The following is a 24,777-nucleotide window of genomic DNA, read 5'->3' as shown; positions in this document are numbered from 1 at the left end:
TTGCACGTGTGTACGCGGCTTTACTGGACTGAATATCTGATAATGTTTTCCATGACAATCATTAAATGGCAATGCAGTGTTTTCTAAAATACCTACTTAATACTTAAGTACTAAACAAACAACAGTAAGCTCTGCATTTATCTATGCATCTATGCTTTATACTTAACCAGAGTATTTGACTTATGTATTGTATAAAGTTTTAATCATATAAAATACATGTTTTTTTTTTTTTATACGTCCCTAATCTTATACATCTTACCATCATCAGTAAGGTAAAAACATTGAATACCACAGATCGCTTCCTGAATAATTAATGATAATGTTCATGGAGTACAATGGTTATATTAAAATTTCAGAGACTCGTGTTACAACAAGAAAATGAATAGGAAGCAGTTTGTAGACATAAATATTATAAATTATCATCACTGTACACAAACTGCTGAACATTATGTGGTGCTAGGAGTTAACCACTGAAACAGAACACAAGCTTTCCCATGTCAAGCACTGCCTTGGTCTTCACCAGAACCACATGCAAAGGAGGATGAGTCAGTGGCCCTGTTACAGTATGTCATCCTCAAGATCACCCCAATAGCAGCTGGCAGAAACAGGGAAGCTACAGAAAGCTGAGAAAGAAAGGTTGCACTCCTGGCAAATACCAATATAAACTCTGGCCTCTGATTTATTTGACAAGGTGCTATGTAGTCAGTAATAATTGCATTAGATCTGAGCATATAACTGCTGTAAATATTGACACTTATGTTATATCAATGCCTGCCTCCCATTACCTGCTGGTCTCAAAGTGCAGAACCAGTAGCTAAAAAGAGTGCATTGGTTTTCACAGTCCCAGTTATTTCCCACATAGTGATTGTCTCCCCGGGATTAGAGTGTGTTTGACATGTTTAACCAATCTGAGACCTTTGGGTGTCCAGGTAGTGACTGAGGCAGGCAGAAGGCAGATTTTAGGTAGAGGTCAGCAACAGGGGCAAGAGACACAGGCTAAGTTTTGGAATCTGGGTAGGAACAAGAACAAAACTTTAGGCTAACAAACCCCTAAACAAGCTGACAAGAAGTCATATAATAGGCTGCTACAAAGTAAGGGACTTAAACACCCTCCTTGGGGTGTTCACCCACCCAACATGTGAGAACATACACTAATGCACATAGGTAAGCCATCTGTGTTTGCAAACCCCCTTCCCCCTAGAAACCCATGAATAGGATAGTCCTTTGTGATAATAGGGATTTTTCCATCTATACAGGTCTCAACTTAAACAAAATTTGAAAAGAATGATTACAGATCATGTCAAGGCACAGAATTACTAAATCATGTACCCATGTTAAATGAAATGCTGCTTTAAATCCCAAGCCAACCATTTGTGTATAAGCGGCCATTGTGTCAAACAATGGTTTCCCGATTAGGTGTCAATGCATAATAAATGACTTAAGTGCACATTGAAGGACACCAGCCATGAGAGATTTATGGGAGCAGTCATTACAAAGCTCCATGAGAAATTGAAAGTTATCTGGCCAGAATTTTAATTCTGTGATTAGAATGCCCAAGTCTTTTAGCTGGCACACGTATTCGCATAATCAGTGTCAGAACATCTAATCTGCATACTCATTTTGGTGAGTTAGAATTTGTGATTCATAACTAGCAGTTTTTGGGGTTTTTTTTGGTCCCTCCATATCTCTTTATTAGCAGAACTGGCAAGACACAAAATACAATAATACTACAAATTTGTTTCTGATGTTTTGGCTTTATTTTGGGTGCAGTATTTGTCAACTAACTGTATGCTTTAGAGTTTTAAGGCTGAAGCAGGAAACAAACCGTGTGCATGACATGATATTTCCTTTGTGGTCATGACCTCCATTTAGCTAGTGGTGTAGCTCTAGCTGTAAGGGCTCCAGTAAATGTTCTAGGCTGAGGTTCCCCACTTTGACAACACCCTGACATAGGGGATATTCTACAAGCACATCGAAAATGCAGCTTGTTTCACAAAGGCAATTCCTACCTATATCCTGCCATTAATTCACTGCTGTAACAAAGAACAAGCATTTAATTGTGAAAATGTTACATTGGAGGTGTTTCTGCAGTGAAATGTTTAGCAAAAGTAATACAAAAATGCACCTAACCTGTGATTACATAAATTTAGGAACAGGGAAGTAACTCATTTTATTTATTTATTTATTATTTATTATACATACAGGAACATTGTAGTAGACTATAATTTTATTTTCTAGATAAACAAGAAACACTTAGCATCTTAGATGGCTGCCTATATTTTAGTGGCACAAGATACGCCAATGAAGGAGATAGCTGTGTGTAGCAGTGCACAGGAGGTTAAGAATTGCCTGTATCTTTTCCCCCACTTGGGGGTAATTTAATGCTGTTCTGGGATGAGTTTGTAGGGGTTTGAAAAAAAATTGCCTGCTGGCTTTGGTGTAACAGCCTATACCTCTTGGCAGACCCAAAATGTCTCATGATAAGCCAGGAGGCTGAGAGCTTATTAACACTTGTGCTTTGTGGCACAAGGGCAAGGCTGGGTGATCCAGCAAACCAGGAATGGATTTCTTAAAAGTCATTTGCTATTTGTTAGCAAATGTTTTCACTCCTGCTCCTGCATCAGCTTCACTGATGAAGGTGTATCCTCTTCAGTCTTGGAGAGCTTTAATAAAAATCAGGTCCAATGCATGCTTCAACATTCTATTCATGGTGAATGGCACACCAACATGGAGTACAGTAGAGCCCAACACATATGTACCACACGGTGCTATAATGTGTTGGTCCTTTTTATGGGAAACGCTTTTGTTTATATTTGAAAAGACAACGAGGACTAAGCAGAAAGCCATTTGGTATGTGGCCTTCCTCTCTACAAGCTCTTTAATTTAACCAATGTAATTGGAAAATTCATTCGGTGAGGGCAAACCAGCTAGTCATTATTAAAATTTGTAACAAAGATATATGATATTATCTTGGATATAAGATATTGTGTACTGTAAGATGTAAGAAGAAAAGAATAAGAAAAGTAAAAACTCTGCAGGAAGTGGTGAGTGCTGAATAATCTAGGTCTAGTTGGATAGTCTAAAGTCTTCATTGTGGTAGCGTGCAATCAACTTGTGGTTTTCCTTTTTGCAAAAAGCCTGCAAACAAAGGTTGTATGGTTATACAATATACAGTATATATTGCTTTCTGCAATACGATCTTCTAAAAGACTGTAGGTTTACAGTTTTCTAATTCCATAATTAGTAACTGTCACACCAATGAATTATGTAAGCATGAAATCCTATGCTAGTTTGTGCTGTTAATTTGTCCCATTATTTCTGCTTTGCTTTTAATCTGTACACCATGAGCCTATAGTGTTCACGTGAATACATAACCATTGTCACTAATAGAACTGTTTAGGTAACTCCCACTTGTTAACCTTATAGTGTATAAAAACATTTGGGTAAGTGGGAGCTTTGCATTTGTAAGGGTGTTTCCAATAAATTCAGTTTGATTGTGTTGCCAATTCCAAGAAGAAAAAAAACAGAACAAACAAAAAAGTACATTAGGTACAAGCTTGCTAGGGGTTCCCCTGTTAATTGATCTAATATTTATTGGTGTGTGCATAGTTTTGGGGCCAACAGCACTTGTTAGTGCCATCTGCATAATCTACTTTAGCAGTCTATAGGGGTGGTATTCTAGCCAACATACCAATATCCTGGTTATCAATGTAAGAGGCTATTCCTCCAATGACTTTCAAATGTTTGGTTTTAGCAGGAGTTCTCTGAGACCTCCCAATAAATTGGTTTTAGCAGGGGTTCCCTGGGATCTCTGAAGCCTTGAAAAGTATAAAAAAGGGTTTCTGAGGCATAAAATGGTTGTATAAGGCTTGTATAAACAGTACTAAAGGTGCATTTTATTTGTGTGATAGTAAATAGTCATTTTCTTGGGAGTCCAAATAACTGTCTTGTGAAATTTGTTTTTTTTTTTAAATAAAAATGTTTTAAAGGTTTAGCCATGACCATCATACAGAATAGTCATAGATTTTTATTGAGGCTCCGTAATTAGCTATTTTGTGTATTCCATCCATCTCAGAGCTGTTGCAAACAGCTGATTGAGAAGAAGGGCATATTTTATGGGTATAATTCTCCTAAGAAAATGTAAATCATTTTATATAATACTCCTGTTAATATTGTTATGAACCATACAGGAATAATATAACTTTCCAATTTGCTTTTTAGATGCTGAAAGATAATGATTCTAAAGAGGTACCAAGCTTAGAAGACAATCATCATGTAGACAGTTTACCAGGGATACAGAAAAACACAGAAACAAAGAGTACAACGAAAAACAGCAAAGAAAGAGGTGAGCTTATTTCTGAATTTTTTTTTTTTGCTGAAAAGAAAAGTAGCATTGTAACTGTAAATAATACCTACTCACTGAAAATGTAAGTTGTAAAGCTACATACACACGTGCAAATATTGTCGTTGGAAAGGACCTTTCACGATCCTTTCCAACGACTAAGGACTGCACGATGCATGAACGAGTGCCGTACATACAGCGCTGTTCTGTTCTATGGAGAGGGGAAGGGGAGAAAGACGGAGCAGCACCCCGCTGCACCCTCTCCCCCTTTCCTTGCATTAGAATCATTTGCCAGGACGGTCATTCGGACAATAGACGACGGGCCCTGTACACATGCCAGATTCTCGCCCGATATCGACCCCGAGCCATTGGACGTGTGTACGTAGCTTAAGAGTGTCATGTGTATCAGGTGGTGTGAGGTGACACTACCTGATACAAATGACACTCAGTATGGAGGTTGTCGGTTCCATATATCGATCGACATGAGGGTAAGCCCCAGAGATGACATTAAGGCCAATTTCTTTCTAGGATCCCTATGCTATCAGTAAAAATGGTTAGGTCCTCATATGCAGTTTATGAGATTTATTTTCTGTTTGGCACTCACAACAACCCCCATACCTCTTGGATTACAATGGCCTAGTAGATTTTATGCCCTCCCCAACAATACTTTAGTGCACAAATGTGTTTAGTGCACAAATGTGTGATGACCATTGTGTCATCGTGGACAATCTGTAATATAAGGCTGCATCTGGAATTTTATTTTCACTGCCTATAGCAATGTAAAAGGACAAGAATGGATAGAAATGGGCTGCATACGTACAGCATACATTTATTTAAAAAAATAATTAAAAAAATGTTCCCTTCAGGGTCAGAGCAAAAATTGCCAGAATTATCTATAAAGTAGTGCTTGCTAGATGCTTCTCACCTCTATCATGAATTAGTGCCCTGGTAGCTTTAGAAAAGTTTTTTTAACAACATTTCCGGTACAAAAAAAGCATATCTAGACTGATATAAAATATTTTTTTGTATCGGACTGTAATGTGTGAATCACTGTGGGGTCCTATCTGCTGCATTGAGTTATGGTTTACTTTTAATTTTTTAGAAATTCCAGGTTAAGTTATGAAAAAGACATTTTTTTAAATTTGCCTTTGGATTTGTATTAAGATAAAAGTATACCATTATGTTTGTGTGTCCCCAGATTCACCTAGGACAAACTTTTTTCTTGTTACTGAAAGGCCATATAGGAACAGTCTTCTCTCTTAAGGCCCATTCTCTGCCATGCTGCTTGCCTTGGCAACATGGGTTTGAGTTACTGTGAAAACTTTCTGTATCAATACAAAAGTTTCAAGATTTTGTTATGTGTTTTATTTATTTATTTCTTTTGTTTAGGTTTTTGGATGATTCTATTTTTCATGTTTTTAACACTTAAGGACCATTTCAGAGATGTGCTTGACTGCAGCATTCTATTGAAGTTTCAACCATGCTCCCAACTGCATAGGAATAGTTGGGAACAATTTTGTACACCTCTTTGCATGTGGTTGTAGTGGATTGTGGCATACTACTTACAGCGTAAGAAGGTTCTGGCTGAGGAGTTGCTTTTCTACCTCTGGGGGAACAATTTCACCTCAATCCCAACCAAACTCAACCACATGACAAAGCGGTTGTCTAACTTTCTGGCTGACAGCATTGTAGCTGAAGAGGGGTGGCTAGGAGCGGGCAACAGCACGATTTTTTAAGTCTGAAGGTGGCCTTAGTATATAATTGTTCCTATCACATTTTTCAAGATTTAACTGAACAAGTGATCACGATGGATGCAGAAGAAATAAAAGATCAAGATTTAGATAAGGTTGTTGAAGACATTGGAAGCCAGTTTCAAAACACCATCCTGAAACTTCCATCTGATACAGACAAATTACAAGGTAATAATTTTACTACTTTATGTCAAACAATTTATATTATAAAACGCACAGTAATATTTTCTCTTTTCAAAGTTAAATCTACCCAGCAGCGACATAAACAGAAATGCAAACTTGACAGCATTTCAAATGCTTCCCTTAATTATCAAAAAGAGGAGAAAAAGATACCTGTCGTCTCTCTCATTTTTAAACTCAGCCTACAGCCTGCTGGCTAAAGCCCTTCCAAAAGTTTATTTGACTTATATGGTAATGGTGGGTGCACACCAATAAAAAAGTACAAACAAACAAATGAGCAAAGTTATCCATGCTGTAGACCTAATACAGCATTTTGGATCACCCAACATAGTCTGCCAAATAATACAACATAGCAAAGATCAAAAAACAGGTTCAATAAAAAGGAACACCAAAGCTGTATGTGTTTAAAGTATGTTTTACAATCCCACTATCTTATTTTTAAACTCAAATTTCATTTCATGCTGGATTTTTTCAGGTTGAAGTACAGTGACCCTCAGATGATTTGTTTCAGACAGTTGGATCCCAACATTTTGAAAAGATTTGCTGGTTGGTGATCAGTAATAATAATCCTATGTGGGAGATCTAGTTCTCTAGTTCAGACCATTGATCAGCAAACTGGAAAACCAGTGGCATAGACAACAACAGAACCAGAATAAAATCCCACCTAAGACCTATATTCTGTTTTAAGAAGATAATATTCTCAACCCGCCCCGCCACCCCAACACACACACACACACACACACACACCCACAAATAGGATAGTCTAAGGATAATGTTATTAAGAAATACTTAGCTACTTAGCGCAGCAGGTTATATGGAATCAGTCTGCATAAAATATTGTATAGGTGCAAACCAAATGTATAAAGCAGAATTAAAATCTTCACATCTCCATACCATATTCTCTATGTTTATACAGCATTTAATGACTTCTCAAGTTGTGAGCTGTACATAGAAACTAAACAAATAAGATTATTAAATTGATCACTGCTTGATTCCTAATACGGGAAACAAATATCCCTAGGGAAATTACAGGTGTGTTGACTGATTTATCTGCTTTTATCATAATATAATGGGGTTGTCCAAAGGCTGATATTTACTGGGGAATTAACTTAATATCACTTTCCTGGGATAAACTGCTTTATATTGTTAGTAATAGCCATAAAATTTGTAAAATGCAAGTTTAACCTTAGTTCTTTATATATCTTTCTTTATTCACTGTATTCCCCTAGTGATCTCCATCAAACTATTCCCAGCAATAAAAAAGATGAATGTTTTTGTGCATATGTCTTAGTATTTAATTATCTTTCAACAGCCTAGTACATTACCGGATGTAGATTAATTTGTTGCCATGATTATCCAATACCTTCTGCTTGATTTACCATACCTAAATGAAACTATAATTGTTTTGGGTCGGTTTAATTTTTTAAGTGTAACATTTTAAACTATTTTTTTGTAATAAACTTTTTAAGTAATTACCATTTACAGACCACTGGGTTTTGTAAAGATATGGTCTTTCAGATATTCTCTGATTACATTTAAATAGGAGGTCAAGATCTTACATTCACTTCTGCGTAAATTTTAGCCCAAGGTATCCTTCAACAAAGCAGAATAAATAGCTTGAAAATCATATGAATGAAATCTAAAGCTCCATCTCCTGGTAATACATGGAAATAAAAATAACTACAATATATATATATATATATATATATATATATATATATAAAAATAAATATATATATATATATATATATATATACACAAATATACATACACACATATACATATTGTGCAAAAATTTGAAATAAATTCAGTAAATATGATTTGAAGCTAGATATATTGGTGATTCTCGCATCTTTGGATACCATCAGATAATTAAGATAATAATATTTTTCACTGCACTGCTCCCATAAACTGGTTTAGAGGAGTCAGACTGATTCTCCTAGAGCCAGCACCAGTCACTTGACCAAAAATGAGGAGTTGAAACCTTTATTGTGGAAGTAATTGTAGGATAATTGTAGGATAACATATTATATAGCTAGTGTTAGTATAAAACTGGTCAATTTTAAAAACAACGAACTGTTCCAAAACTGAAAGGAACTAAGAAACGAGTGCTTAATATGTAAATTATCTTGGAGTTTTTTTGTTTTGTTTCTTTGACAATGGCTTATACAACCTTCCTTGATTTTTACTTTAGTTAAATCTTCCCCCCCCCCCGCCCGAATATATTTGACAGAAATACTTTTACCTTTAATGGTCTCTTTATTCTGTTACTCAGGGGTTAAACTCTTTTGCAGGTAAAAAAAAATCTGTGAACAGGTGTTTTGTTTGTCTGTAATTTTCAGTGGGAAAATGTGAGCTGCAAGTCATTTTTTTAGATAAATTGATTTTTATAAGAACTAATCAAGAGAAAAAGCTGGCTGGCACATCAAGAAGGAAAGTGTGGTCCAACTCAAGCACAGAGTTAGTGATTACCTGTACACATGATGGTACTAAATGTGGGAGTAGGGTTGCAGACCCTTAATACGCAGTGTTCTTAGCTCACTATTGGCTGTGAGATCACTTTAAAGAAATAAAAGTAAACTAAAAACAGTTTTATCATGCCTATCTGAAAAAAAGGGTGCAGCACTTTTGGAACAGAAATCCATTGTTGCCTAATGCCTCTTCTTGACAATTGCTCTGGCTCCCCATGCTTCTGGCATCATAAACTATCCATCCTTGGGAAATCTCAATGTGCATCTTCATATGAATTGCCCATTGATCATAGAAATCAATCAACAATCTGACATCCAGACATGATCCAACTGCCCTCAGACACCCATATGGAAAACACTTGGCTAGAGCAAGTAGCAGGATATCTTGATGTTCTCTAACCTGTTTAATCATTATTGTCTCCAAGTAATATCAGCCAGCCAATGTCTGTTGGTGTCCAAAAAAGAACAGGGCTCCTAAATATGTATTGCAATATATGCAAGTCAAGAATCCCTATCATTGGGCCTAATTTAATAAAGCTCTCCAAGGCTAGAGAGAATACACTTTGATCAGTGAAGCTGGGTGATCCAACAACCCATTTGATAGAAAATGTTTTCAATCCTGTACCAGATCCATTTCAGACTTGGAAATGTCTATTGGTGGAGCCATTGAATAGCCATTATCATCTAATGATAATGATATCTGTTGAAAACGTACTCATTAACTTACTGTTTCACTGACAGAGTAGCATTATTTCTTCATGCATTTATAATCATTCATAGTAATTGAAGATGCATAGCTAGTACTGACCTGAAATGCGTGTTTTAAAGACATACAACGTGTTTTGACAGATAAAAAGTGAGTGTATGTGGTTTTACACACATGCTCATTTAACAATAATGTAAGTATAATACTTAGAGCTTTACTACCATGTTATCATTTTTATTTTATGTTAGATCACAATCTCTCATTATGGGAGTATGTCATGAAAAACGATATTGCTCAAGTAGGTCATTGCATTTCTTCTAAATAGATGTCTATATGAATTAAAAGTGATTAGATCGTAATTGCTATGTTCCAATCTTGTCTGCTTGTCAACACCAATCAGTGTACAAGAAATACTGTATGTCTCATGTTCATTCTTTTTCTTTCAGAAAAAAAAAATACAGAGGAACAGTGAGAGGCAGCTTGAAGATGGTTTGCTGAACATTTTGCAAGTGCACCTGTTTAACATGGTGATACCACTTTATGTTTTAGGTCGTATTAGTTAATTTGGTTTGTAGCTGCAATAGTTTTTGGGCTACTGGAGCATGATATGAGTTTTTGAGTGTTTATTGTATATTATTAGTACAAGTCTATTGTATCATATTAGTCATTAACAATTGAGAATTTGTAGTTTAAAATTTAGCTTTTTATGGCTAATTTATTTTTACCAAAGATGCAAGCTTTCAAATTCTTATTTATACCCCTTCCCCCAATCACAGTGCCTTAATTATAGACATATAAGAAAAGTATGAAAAGCTTACATCTTTATTATCTTTAATATCTTTGCATCTGTCCACAGTCAAGAGTCCTACCCTTTTTTTACAGGCTCTAAATCTGTATTTACTAAGTAAAAGAGATAAATAGTATAAGTAAGCAACACAGAATAAAAGAATAATACAAACAATACCACAGTATAAAAAAGAGAATTTAAAAATATTTAACCTCAACATTTCCTAATTATCAAAATTAACAATGTTACCAATATTACCACCATGTGCTGCTCCATTCCCCTGAACCTTGCATTAACAGCAATAGCTATGTAGGTAATTTGTAGTCCTTGATCAATAAAGAAAAGATTTCAAGGGCATATAATCCTGGATCTAGAAAATGTTTCAAACAGAATGAGACTTGTCTACTTCAAGATATTTGAAGTGAGAACAGAATTATATTTGCTGTATTTTGCATTATCTAAAGGCAAATATTCTAGGACTAGATTTAGAAATTTCCTTAATGGGGCACAGATAAATAATTGCAAGCTTTAATCCTTATCTATTTTATTCAAAAGAATAGTTTTATCACTCCTCGTCTGATCAATTTTGTGCTAGCCATGACAATTCTGAGACTCACTGTATTTTTTTTTCTTTTATTATTTTATGTTTGTCACTGTTTTATATCAATAAATGCCTCTGTCTTCACTGTAAGCCATTTACTTAAACATTTTGATTTTTTGCTGATTGCCTATAAATCAGAGTAAGCTTTATTTACCTAACCAATTCAGCTTGAGTTAACAAAACTGGTAAAGAATGAATTCAATTATCATGTTCTAATAAAAAAAAAAAATTTTAAATGTGTATTCTTTACAAAAATTAAAAAACAAATTTTCCTTTAAGAAGATGTCATTCGTCAACTTCCCTCCATTGAAAAGAATAGATTACTGAAGTTTTTGGGTTGCATAATTTACTAATGACATTTTAGGTGACATTTTCCCTTTTGTTGAAATAAAGAAAATTTGAAGAAAATTGCTCAGAACAGCTTTATAAGTTGGCAAAAATATGGAAATTGATATATGGATGGAAATGTGTGAATTCTGACCTTTCATAGATAGGCTTCTAGATAACTGGCGAGTCTGGCACTACTTTACATGCAGTTTTCACAATTTCCAGCTGGGCAGAGAGTAGTAAAATCGATCTTCTTTTTATTATAGAAGGGTTCTTTATTTAATTTATGTTTATATTACTTCAGCTCACATAGCTGTAATTGGTTCAAAATTACCAAAAGACTGTCTCTCGGAGAATGCAATTATAGGAATATGATACACATTTGTAAGGCCCTGGTCAGCACCTGTTCCCTAATCTAACACTGCAGACCTCACCTTTAGTACGCCCCCACTCAGCCTCGGAGGACTGGTTGCATCCCCCAGGTCTTACTGTGCAAGGGATGGTGTCTGGGGATGGGCTGGCAGCAAGCCAGGAGCCCACAGATAAACAGCACAAGAATACCAGGTGAACCAGAATACAAGCCAAGGTCAAACCGTGTAGTTAGTCCATCAAGCAAGGTTCAAAGGGAGTAGGCAGAGTCAGGGTCACCGGCAGAGGTCAGGAACAGAAAACACACAATAATCTCTTCAGCACAGATTAGCCCAGCTAACGCTACAACAGGCATAAGGCAGTGGGAGCAAAGAGGCTATAAAGCCCCAGCAGCCAATGGCAGAGCAGGACCAAAATCAGGATCTACTCTGCTCATTAGTCTCAGCACAATCCCCTTCAGCTGCACAGTCTCAGAGGTGGGGAAGCAGAAGGACCATTTATATCCAAAGGGAAGCCAGGAATGCACAGGCTGCAGAGCAGAGGATTGACGGTTATTTGCCTGATCTTCCCTGCTGCTGCAAGCAACGCTGGCGAAGGGAAACAGGATGCCATGTCCTGTGGCGGCCAACAGTACCGGATCACTGCCTAGATGATTGTCTCCTAACAACACTGCTGTTTTTTTTACATTATATGAAGTATGTATAATCTATCCAGGGAACCCCAACTGCTGTGTTGAATGACCCATGCCCTTTTCTTTTACATTTTGTAAAATCATAGAAGAAAGAACAGAAAAAAACTGGGGTTTTTATCTACAAATTTAAATGATATTTTTAGAAATGAAGTTGAAGTGAATTAAATTTACATTCACAAATTTTAATACAATATGAGCATTATAAATTGGTCACTATAATTTAAAGCTTCATGGGAAGTAATACCTTTTATCTATACAGAGGAATCCCTGATAGGTAAATGTATAATATAGTATAATAAAGTATTACATCTCGTTTTCTCGACACGTTTCGCCTACAGGCCTCTTTCGGTGATTTCAAGAAAACATTAAGGTCTAATTGTTGAAAAAGATTTTTCACAAGGAAAAATCTTAATTAAAATCAAGGAAGTATCCCAAACACCTTAAGTGACCAACTTATAATGCTCATATTGTATTGAAATTTGTGAATGTTAATTTAATTCACTTCAACCTCATTTCTCAAAGATAATTTGAATTTGCTGATTAAAAGCCCAGCCTTTTCCTGTCCTTTCTTCCATGATTTTGCATGATTGGGGTCCGCAAAATTTTAAAGTAATTAGAGGGAGGATTAGTGTAATTTAAAATTTTGTATTAAAAGCTCAAATAAACAGCATCTTTAGCTTTAAGGGTTTTCTCTACCATGCTATTTGAATGATTTTTGTTTTAATTTTGTTACAATTGTTTTCATCAGCAGCTTCCAAGTGTTCCTATGCTACACAATACAATAGATTTTAGAGTTTAACTTGTAAAAGAAAGAAACTGCCTGAAAGATAATTGCAGATTGGCTTATGACAAAAGGTGTTGTTGATTAAACTATTGGAATGCTAATAAGCTAAGTTCTAATGCAAAAAAAAAAACCCTCCCCACATAACTTTAAAATTGTTTTCTGCATCACTTTAACCTTGATTAACAGAAAAAAATATCAGATTTCCTAAATGTTGTTATGCTTGGGACTATTCTCCAGGAAGTTACCATGTTCAGTGTTTATACATTAAAGGGGAACTAAAGTCCACCTAATAAGAAATGCTGACAGCCAGGTACGATAGAAGAGACTGTACTATTATTTGTCAAAAATATGTCCAACAATCTGATACTACTTCCAACACAGCATACTGAGCTGGACATGAGCCCTTTAGTGTACAGTCTCACAATGATTCTGTGGTGAGCTAGGTAAGCTGCTGGAGCTATGGCATTTCAATCCAATAACGATGACTAAAGACCTTGAGCCCTGTGAAAGTCTTTGTGTAGTTTTTTTTTCTATGTCCATGTATCTGCAAGTTCTTTGTACCAGTGGTGGCCAACCTTTTCAAGCCCTCAGACCATCAAATACCGGCTCCTGAGCCGGGTGTCACTCAACAGGCAAGAAACTTCCCCCATAGTAATGTCATTATGCCAGAACCATCCCCCACGCTCCCATCTCAGGTCCAGAGACACAGCCCGCCCAACTGCCTAAGCCTGTGATCCGTGCGGGGGACACAGTCCGGGGGTCTAGCTGGTGCGCCCCTCAGCAGGGTTCTTCTCCTGATCCCACTCGGGGGTGCATCGGCCAGAGCTATGGACCACAAAAATGTTGGCATTGTTCTATAGCATCTTTTTCCAGCATTCTGGACTTTGCAGAAGTCTCTACTGTTGCTGTTTGAATTTGGATTGATTTCAAATTTGACTACAATATTGATAACTTGGTTTGGTTCCTATACATTTGAGTAATGCAATTTTTCAGCTCAAATCTGATTGGCATAGCAAGTTTCCCATAGCACCCTGCTCCACGAATAAGCAGCGCTCTGTTGTCATCTCTATTGCCATCATACTGGGCATTGCGTCACATAGTTAATGGACCTGATTTATTAAAGCTCTCCAATACTGGATAGGATACACTTTCATCAGTGAAGCTGGATGATCCAGCAAACCTGAAACAGATCTGGTCCAGTATTAAAAACATTTGCTAGCAAATAGCAAATGCTTGTAGAAATCCATTCCATTCCAATTCCACACATTTAGCAGGAAGACATGTGACCCCATTTCGCACATGCGCAGTGCAGGATTGGGTGACCTAAGCAGAACCAAGAAGAATATTAAGATGTCTGTGCCAAGAATAGAAAAGCCGGGATGCTGCAGGACCTGCTGAACTCGATTTGCAAAAGTATTGTGGGCTTTTCACTAGTAAAGGTAAGTGATTTTTTTTAACGAAAGTTCCGCTTTAACTGGTGACTTCATCTAGTAGCCAGGTCACATCTGCTAAATGAAAGATTATTGCTCTACTGTTTATTGTTGTCCTGAAGTTGTTCATTGTATAGGATACAATAGACTGTACATAGAGATTTGTTTTCTATTTCATTTGACGTCTAAGTTAATTTTAATACATAAATCCTTTTTGAATCATGGGCTTCCAACTGGGCTGAGACAGCATAACACGCCCTGGGCTTTTGAAACACAGCCACTTTACTTCACCACAGATGTCCCAATCAGCGTTGGATGTTGCATTGTCCTTGTAATCTGCCTGTATGTATGTTGTTAATGATACAAACATTGCTTGTGGCATAACATTTCTTGGGTGAATTAACCTAATTATTCAACAGCTGGCAGCTGCAGTAATTACTTTAAGATTATAATACATGATATCTGTTAAAATATAATTACACTGATCTATGAACCAAGTAATTAAAAGAAAAAAAAAAACATCATTCTTTAAAGCTCATTACTTTATTTCCTTTGAAAATTGTTAAATAATGACACCATATTAGAAGTGTATCCATTGAGTGACACTGTGTAATTGAAAGCTGTGTCTAGAGATATTAAAAGGTCAAAACAACATTTAATCAAACTTCGACCAAAAACTCCCATTTATTTATTTATTTGGATTTTCCAAATAACGAAAATCATTTTAAACATCAGCTACATAATTATACGATTAGAAAAAAAATTAGTAAAAAAATGATTGCTGTTAATACATAAGCAAAGCATGAAATTGACTTGTTTTTTTTTATGAAATAAGTAATGCGGTGAAGATTTTAATTATTGCTTAAGCAATTGACTAGTGTTTAAGTTAGTTCTTCACTCTACATTATCCAGAAACAATGGAGAGATGTGAAAATTATTATTGTTTTTAAAAGCTCAATTTTTGAGATTAGCTTTGGTCTAGTCATCACAGTTCACTAAGGTAGCTTAAACGAAATCGTTATTTACTTCTATTTCAATAACACAGAAGGAAATAGCCTTCAATGATTATGGGAAATTATTTGCTCGAAAAATTTGATCTTTTATATTATGTCCTCCATGTCCACCAGTCATCACTGATGAATGCAAGAGCCCAGATATTACTCAGCTTTTCTCTGCACTATCACTTAAAAGACTAATTAAGAAAACCCGCAATTGGATTTTCAGCAAGACATTTGTTAATGAGGAGGGAATGATCCAAACAAGAATTACTAACTGGGAAATGAGATGTACCATCATTGCCTTATTAGAAGAGTGTCAATTCATTTATATCACTGTACAATAAACATGATTGCTGCATCATTTATGCATGTTCCTGTTAATTTTACATGCAGGATTTTTTAACATTTCAATTATAATAGCGATCACTGACTGTGGTGTCAATTCTGGGTTATTGATCAGGTTTTGAAGAAGATTTCGACCTTCGGCTTTCGCTTGATCTGAACACATGGCTTTTTTCCATAACTTCAAAAGAAACCCACCTTGAATGCAAGACAAAATGAAATCAGATGTTTATGATGAGCTAAACAATGTCTTATTTGGTAGGTATAAGTAATATTTTGTTTTGATTTTAGTATGGTATACAAAGAAAGTAATACATCATTGATCCACAGATGGAGATAAATGCAGAAATGTTGAACACCTACCTATTATCGCTGTAATGCTCAAGGCCCAAAATGTCTACATGTCTACATGTCTACTTTCATGCAGCAAAACACATACATTGTTGCACGACAATGTGTTTCAAACAGAAGTCCACATTTTTCATGTCTATTTGTTACAGTTTAGTGTATTTTAAAAAGGACAATATATGGGGCCATTCATGCCTAATCAAGTGAGCTTGCTGGTTTGATGAAACAGTTGTGGTATAAACATGTTGTGTTTTCATTTTAAAATTGAAGGAAAACACATTTATTGGTTGTTTTTTGTTCCAATTCGGTACATTCCCTGGCACAATTTATTTTTGGCAAACTTCAATTCTAATACAGCGGGGTTTTAGATTCAGTGGGAAGGTTTGGAAACTATTTTACCATGTTTTGGCTAATTGTGTTAGTATGGGAGAGATTTGCCCTTCCTTTTTTTCCATATGACAAGTTTCAGGCAGATAATAAAACCAATATTTTATAACTCACTGTAGTTCGAAAAAAAGAAGAAAAACTTAGAGGGCTGTAAGTAGTGTTGGTGTTTAAGTCCTTATATTCGACCCGAATATGGCTATCCGAATTTGGGTAGATCTAACCCGAAAAAAACGAGATGAAACGGTAAAAACTAGGAAAAAATTTAATAAATGTGTTAAAAAGAAATGGAAATTAATGGTAAATTAATTTATGGAGTGTTTGTGTTTATTGAACTATTTTTTTTAACAGGTTATCCTGCAATGACATGATATCTCTTAAGCTACGTACACACGGCAGATTTTTATCTATCGCCCGATAATCGGAATCGGCCAAATATCGGGCGAAAATCTCGTCCATCGTCCGAACGACCGACCTGCCGGATCCACGGACGATGGATGACGACCGATCCTAATGAAAAGGAAGGGGGAGAGCGCGCAGCAGGGTGCCGCTCCGTCGCTCTCCCCCTCCCCTCTCCATAGAGCATGAACGGTGCTGTATGTACAGCACCGTTCATGGATCGGGTAGTCCCTTGTCGTTGGAAAGGATCGTGAAAGATCCTTTCCAACGACAAAAATTGCAAGTATATACGCAGCTTTACTCTGTAACTCACTTTCCAGCACAGTAATATTCTGATACATTTGTTACGTTTTTCTTTTATCCACTGCAAGAAAAATGTAACAAGTGTATAATAATGCATATTACTGTGTTACAAAGTAAGAGATACTTGCAGGGCATCTTCTCAATGATTGCAGACTCGGCTGCAAGAGTGTGCGATCCCTGGAGAACTACAGGTTAATTAACCTGTAGTGCTCCGGGGATCGTAGTGGAACTGCAGATTTTATCTGCAGTTCAGTTCCCAAGGTCACATGACCCTGAGAACTTTGCGGTCACAGCTGTGACTGCAGGCAATCCCCGGGGCACTACAGGTTAATTAACCTGTAGTGCCCTGGGGATTGTAGTGGAACTGCAGAGTTTATCTGGACACAGCTGTGACTGCAGGCGATCCCCGGGCACTAGAGGTTGAGAAACTCTATCCAAGAACACATACAACTAGTAAAGGGCTGCAAGAGCAATCTGACTTCAATGATGTTCGAATTCGGCACTGGAATAACCGAACAATTTCTCACTATTCCATCGAATAGCTGTCGAATTGAATAGTGAGATATTCGACCAACACTAGCTGTAAGTTCCTGCACTAAAACCAATAAATGCATTCATACCTTTTATGTGTTAGATTCAGTCACTGATAATTTTTTTTTTAAGTTTAAGGGGTCTATTTATAAAGCAGTGAATGTGACATTCATCATACATATTGTGGTGGACAATCTTGCACGCCAATTTGTTTCCAATAGCAGTGGCTGGTTCTCTACCAGAAAATGTTTGGCAAATGTCAGATTCACTGGTTTATACATAGGCTCCCAGGTGTTAAATTATTTATTCAATCACTCAAATTGAAAGCAAATATATCCGCCATATTTGCCTAGATAAACTTTGCTGTACTTGTGAGATCTCCGGCAGCTACATTTATCTGGTGCAAATTCATCCTATTGCTGTAAAAATGAATACAGCGTTAATCCCGTTCTCTCAATCTCACTTGACTGAATAGCTGGTAATTTTTTAACAGATGAATTACCCAATGAATCGCTAATGGCTATATATTTGCTATATACTACTAAATGTTCTGTTTTTTTACTGCAAGCAAACAATGTAATCCCCATAATGCTCATTGATATTAAAAGATGAGACTGGATCATCTGAAGTCAAAAAAATTCCAAATATATGCAGCCTAAAAAATCTAGTAAGCTTGTCAAACTGCTAAGAACTACACCACTCATAATAGTGAATAAGCCAAAAAAATGTGCAAGAATGTTATATATTACCGTATATATTTACATATATATGTGCATTCATATCATGTGTGTGTTTTATTGTAATTTACTACTATTACAAGCAGACAGAAATTCACCTGGAGGGCCTCATTTATTAAAGCTCTCCAGGGCTGGAGAGGATACACTTTATTCAGTGAATATCCTCTTATCCTTTATTCAGTGAAGCTGGGTGATTCAGCAAACCTGGAATGGATTTCCTAAAAGTATTTTTCTATTTTTTAGTAAATGTTTTCAATTCTGGACCAAATCCATTCCAGGTTTGCTGGATTATCCAGCTTCACTAATGAAAGTGTACTCTCTCCAACCTTGGAAAGCTTTAAAAAATCGGGGCCTATATATTAATGTATTAGCAGTTACAGGTTGTCCTAATAGAGACATCAAGTGTTTATTAGAGCTCTGTTGCCTTCTGGTCTACTTCAAGCCAATGCAGATTCCAAAATTTGCTCCTCAAAGCAAAATATATTAAAAAAATAAAAAATAAAAATGTACACAAGCACATATTCTTCTATTAAATATACACTGATCTGCATATGCGCACCTCAGTGTACAATCCCAGCTTCCCCGAGTGCCAGAAATTATTGAACTTATGAATGAGTTGAATTACATCATTCTGGCCTGACTGGCCAAGTTGACTGAAGACCCGAATTTATTTTCACTTTAACTAGTAAGTGCGGACTGTAAAGGTCTGGGTGCTTCTGAGTACATAGAAATCAAGGTAGAATGTTAGATGGGAATTCTCCATAGTGCCAATACTCCCCATGCTATATCTCCCTGCAGTGCCCCTTTACTGATAGAGGATCTAGATGAGTGCCAATGTCATAAACTAGAAAGTGTCTTATGGACTCTCACACTTTCATTCATAGACTTCCAATCACAGACCAATCAACAGTTTCTGGACAAAACTTAGAGTTAAATGCTACTAAAGGCATATGTGAGTTCCAAGGACCTCAGGACAAATTGCAGATAAAGTGCCTGGGAGATTTTTTGAAGTCTCCGTTGACATGCTTTTGCTCAAGTTGGATTCCGGTACATCGCTATAGAAATGGCAAAACTTTGAGGCAGATCAAATTCGGTTTAGAAAAAGGTCAACTGTAGGTCAGAAGCAACGCCAATAAATTTTGAATGATCTCAGTACTATCTCAAATTGCGGTGAATGTAGTAATATTATTGAGACCAGCCCACAGCTGCCCAAAAAAAGGAGGTCAATGCCATACAGGTATATGTAGGCAGCTGCATTTGCTCATTTTTAGGGTGTGCTTTGTGCCATTTATTCCGTGATTGTTTTTATACTGCTCTTTATCTATCAGTATTCTTAGACCAGCTGTATTGATCACTGATGGATTTATTTAATAAACCTGCACAAGAATAATTGCTAAAATACAAAATGAAGAAACCCAAATATCGTTCAATCCAATTCAACTTTACTGAACTCAGGCCACTGAAATAAATAACTCTGACTCTGGTTGTATTGGGTTTTTGCACTTCACAATTTGCTTGTTGTTTTATCAAATGAACTTGCATGTTATGAGTGTATTTTTTTCCAAGTAACCAATATGAAGAAAATGAGAATAATATAAAAAATTATAAATTGGTTGGTACTTTCCAGTTTTCAAGAAGTGTATTTGACTAAATCACTTTGAAGACATTTCACAATTCATCTTGTAACATTAAGTTGGGAGACAAAACATTCAATTATCCATCAGAGTACATAAACTCAGCATACATTATTGTTATAAAACATGGCAAAAATAAATCCTGACTACCATTATGTGTAATTGCTGAATTTCATTGGAGTTCTGCTGCACAATAAATATTTTTGCTAATACTGAGCTTCTATTATCATGAAAAAAACAAAGGAAATGTGGTCAGGCTCATGTGAACCACAGGATGTGAGAAAGAGAGAACAGGTATTGGTGCTAATTCTGAATTCATTTTATATGCTAGAACATTTTAACTTCAATCCAGAGCTCCAGGTTGACACATAAAATGTTTAATGTACTGACAAGCTCCTATAATTTTGATTTATATACTAGTTATAAACATGACACAGTGCAATGTTTTATACTTAATGCTGATTTTTTTATGTGTGTGCAATAAAATTGAACCGTTCGCAAAAGCTATAGATTGTACTGTTTGCAGATGTCTACATAAAAAATGTAAAATGATCATTTATTTATTCTATAGTTTTTATTAAACCAATATTTTTAAGGTCTGTATACAATTTTGAAATCAATATGTATTTTAGCTTGATTAGAAAAAATGGAAAAAATGTTCTTGTGCTTTATGAAAACCTTTTCTCTAGTTTTCTCTGGTGGGTCCCATACACCCAATTTCGCTACTGTGTACATAGCAGCATCCTTGCAACTAATATTAAAAAGCTTTCCCTTTGCCCAATAGTTATTTTTATCTTTCCTTTTTTAAAATATATTCATAAGGATCTTTTCATCCTGTCTGTTTCTTCATGCAGTTAAACAGCACTTACAGCTTGTGACTTTTCAATTTAAGCAATTCACGTTTCTCTGTGACACACAAACTGTCTTATACTCACCTGCTGTCAAACTCTTCGCTCTAGCTTTCAGATTCTTAACTGCTAGGGTGTTCATTTATGCATTTCTCATCCTAACTGGACTGAAAGTATGTCAGACATGAAATGTGAAAATTAAACTCACCTGTGTCAGTGTTGGCTTTATTGATTAGCTGTAATGTGAATAGAACCCTGTTTTCCTGTTCACTGAAGTCAGCAATGTTGGGGACCTTATCACCATCCACCAGCTTCCTATGTGGAAGGAAACGCTGGAAAACATTTGTGCTTAGGAAATTAGTGGGGAAGTTGGTGGCTGCTATGAATTCAACTGCTGTAGCCCAGTCTTTACCAAAGTTTCCTTCAGGAACTGAAAGGTAGTGTAGCCTGAAGACAAATATATAAAAATCACATATAAAATAGTCATAACATTTTTTAAATATTAAAAAATACCATCGTTTTTTTTTACTATGTCACGTTTACTCATAGAACAGAGGTCACTTTTTTTAAAGCTGTTACAATGACAATCTGTACATTATCACAATATGCAAAAATGTGTACATTGGTGCACTGCTCCCCAATTCTTATATAATGTCACCCCAACACATCTCAACAAAGCAGATAAATTGCAATGCACTACAATGCATGGTAATGCATTACAAAAAAATAGTGCCTTTGACAGATTGTCCATTCAAATGAAAAGGCTACTTTTACAAAAGACTCATCAACACTTGTTAACACAAACTTTAAAATACTACAAGAATGTGAATCTAACCCAAATGAATGAATCTAGATTAAAGGGTTTCTTCAATTTTACCGCAATTTCTTTCATGTCCTTAGCCAAATATAGCAAGGAAAACTGTAACATTTAACTATTTGCACATAACATTGAGATCACTTTGACTTGTGGTTTTAGCTTCCTAAGAACTATTATTAATATTATTATTATTATTATTAATATTAATAAAAATATCAATAATAATATTTCTATAGCGCCAACATATTACGCAGAGCTGTACATTAAATAGGGGTTGCAAATGACAGACAGATACAGACAGTAACAGAGAAGTAGGAGAGGACCCTTCTTCATAAACACAGGCAAGACTAGAGAGTACTTGTGTTTTTCTTATTCTTAAGAAAGACACAAGGTTATTTCCAAAAGCCAAAAGAATTATTACAAGAGAAAAACACAGACTTTACTGCCATTTCTGTAGAATATTTCTGTTTGATTTTTCCAGAATATATTTTTTACAGACCAGATATTAGGAGGCATTAATTTCCCAACATATTGTACAAACATTTCTCACCAACTGGAGAGAATTACTTACAGCGGTGGATAGAAGGAATGGAACACTGGCTAACTAATTCATGACAACAGTGAACTGCATTATAATTGGGTAAAGCAATGAAAACGAACCTTGGAAAGTTTCTGTCTCTAAAAGTTAAAAAGTAATTTATCAATAGTGTGCAAGCTGGTTATCAGTCAGGATTTTATTGCTAATAGTCAACTGGCTTAGGTTGTTGTCTTACTATAAAGATGAACTCAAGTCACTTTGAGCTAAACAATTCTCTATAAGTAGAATTTACAGTCTAAAAGTCAACATCCTTTAAAATTTCAGAAAAAACTTTTCTGGAGACTAAACACCAAATAATGATGAGGCATTGTGATGAGGCAAAAACTAAATATGTAAAGAAATCAAAAGGACAGATGACTTGTAAAACAATTTCGTTTAGGCTGCAAACAGATCCATGCATTGTGGTAATATGTAGTTATAGACCTTACTGAAATACATGCCTTTCAGTCAAATAAAAAGTAGAGAAAAGAAAGCTGGGTTTTTTTTTAAGGCAAAATAAATTTGTATTGTATAATTCACACAATTAATCATATATAACATCAATGGTGATATGTGGTCATTCCCATTAAATAGGCATGGGATATGTAGATCATTTGCTATGCATGTCAGATACCTGACTAAATAACATGAGTATAGGATGTAAAGTCCCGATGCAATTCGTCATGTGGCTTCCTCAGGGGATTGACAGATACCGAAAATACTCGTTATCCGGTGTAGCTAGTTGTCTTGTTAGGGTTAGGATTAGGATTATAAATCCATAATGATGAGGAGAGGGATATAAGATCCAGATAATTCAGGATATAGCAGGAAGTAAATGTAGATCAGCAGCATGTATATTGAAAAGATGACGGTAGTGGGATCAGCTTTCCATTTGGTGAGGTATAGGTATCAGCCTGCAGCATGTGTGTTGATGGAATGGCAGCAGGGAGTTAAGTAAGATCGGCTTCCCGTCTTTGTTTTGCCTAAAAAAAACCCAGCTTTATTTTCTTTTTATTTACCTATATATTGTGGGGTGCCAAACATTAACATTTTAGTTTAGGCCTAATATTATATATATATATATATATATATATATATATATTAATTAAAGTTTTCTATATATGAAAGCTGGCATACATAACGTAACTGGACTTCTCTGTATTGTTTACTCATACTACAGAATGCAGTGAGCTCCAAGACCATGATTTGACAAGGGTGCCAGGGTCACAAATCTAAACAAACAGAAATATAAATCTTTTTAATAGCCATACAGTTTACTGACAATTAAAAAAATAAAACATTTTGAAAACAATGCATTTTTTTAATAAATTTAAATAAAAAATAGATGTAAATAGATGTAAATAAAAAATAGATTACAAAAATATGTGCATTCCTCACTTGGGACATATTGACACCCAAACCATTTTGAATACAAACTGTGCTCAGTGGCTTCAATTCACAAAATAGTAAAACTAAGCCTTTTTTTTTTGTACACATCTCCACTTGTGAAAATAGGGTTTCTACGGCAAAGCCAACTTTTGGGAAGATTGTCTGCTTCTCTGTAACTATACATACTGAGTGTTCTATTACCTTTTAGAGCATCGTAGATGTCCTGCATTAATTGACTCAACATGAGGTTTCCACATATTGGTCAGGAACCTATCTTCTTCCTTAGATAATGGTGGCAGTGCAGTGTCCAATCTTTGACTAGAGGTTTTTATAACCTAAGTGTAAAAAAGAAAAAAAATGTTTCAATGTTTGGCTATGATATCAATAAGATTGTTTCTTTCCAGATTCATTAGTCAGTAGTGCTTCCCAGAAGTATTATGGCAGGGCTAGAGAGAACAAAATCACATGTACAGAATATTAAATTAAATTTGAATATACTGCTAGTAATAACACACTGAAACTTACATTTACTTTTTAAAGAAAGGACATATTGCCCAAAACAGTAAATGGAAATGGATGGAAATTATATTGGATGATCAAATTATTGGTTACATAGCCTCTTAGGTTCACGAAAGGATTCAAAGCGTTAATGTCTTATGAATTCACTAAGGTCTACAACTTTATTACAATTGACTGCAAGGTTTCCTCTTGACTATGACTTTTGTGATGAATGCTTTATGCTATGTATCCAAGATACATTATTTTTTGCAGCACAAGTTATAAAGTTACAACTTTATGTACACAATAAGTATCAGAATTCCGAAATACTTCTGTAGGCAACCAACATCACACTGAATTCCAATGTTTACAAACCTAAGGCATCCAACTCAGGTTTTATTATTATTATTTTTTTTCACCGAATAATGTTTTTGCTGCTGGTATAAATAAATTACAACCTCAAAAAAAGTCTTCCACCCATCCATCGCTTGAGGAGCAGCTGATTGACATTCTGAAACACTGTAGCAAAAATC

General features: G+C 35.6%; 2 protein-coding genes across 3 annotated transcripts in view; one reads left to right on the top strand and one right to left on the bottom strand.

Annotated features, from left to right (window-relative positions):
• Positions 1-10,942, top strand: part of THEMIS (thymocyte selection associated) — a 42,828-nt gene extending 31,886 nt beyond the window's left edge. The window contains exons 5-7 of one of the 2 annotated variants that reach the window (XM_072408881.1): positions 4,222-4,345; positions 6,127-6,261; positions 9,897-10,942. In XM_072408881.1, the coding sequence (XP_072264982.1) occupies positions 4,222-4,345; positions 6,127-6,261; positions 9,897-9,922 (285 nt within the window). In that variant the 3' untranslated portion in view covers positions 9,923-10,942. Of the gene's footprint in view, positions 1-4,221; positions 4,346-6,126; positions 6,262-6,748; positions 6,806-9,896 lie in introns of those variants that run through there. The other variant, XM_072408882.1, reaches the window with a different exon arrangement.
• Positions 10,943-14,762: 3,820 nt separating this feature from the next.
• C4H6orf58 (chromosome 4 C6orf58 homolog) overlaps positions 14,763-24,777 on the bottom strand; it is a 14,902-nt gene continuing 4,887 nt past the window's right edge. Inside the window, exons 3-6 of the mRNA XM_072410217.1 lie at positions 24,703-24,772; positions 23,948-24,081; positions 21,172-21,410; positions 14,763-15,977 (exon numbers count right to left, since the gene is read on the bottom strand). Of these exons, the coding sequence (XP_072266318.1) occupies positions 15,796-15,977; positions 21,172-21,410; positions 23,948-24,081; positions 24,703-24,772 (625 nt within the window). The 3' untranslated portion in view covers positions 14,763-15,795. The remainder of the gene's footprint in view (positions 15,978-21,171; positions 21,411-23,947; positions 24,082-24,702; positions 24,773-24,777) is intronic.

This window comes from Pyxicephalus adspersus, chromosome 4 (genome assembly GCF_032062135.1).
Source record: "Pyxicephalus adspersus chromosome 4, UCB_Pads_2.0, whole genome shotgun sequence".
Classification (NCBI taxonomy): domain Eukaryota; kingdom Metazoa; phylum Chordata; class Amphibia; order Anura; family Pyxicephalidae; genus Pyxicephalus; species Pyxicephalus adspersus.
The sequence above is the reverse complement of the archived record's forward strand: the minus strand, read 5'-3'. Positions and strand labels throughout refer to the sequence as shown.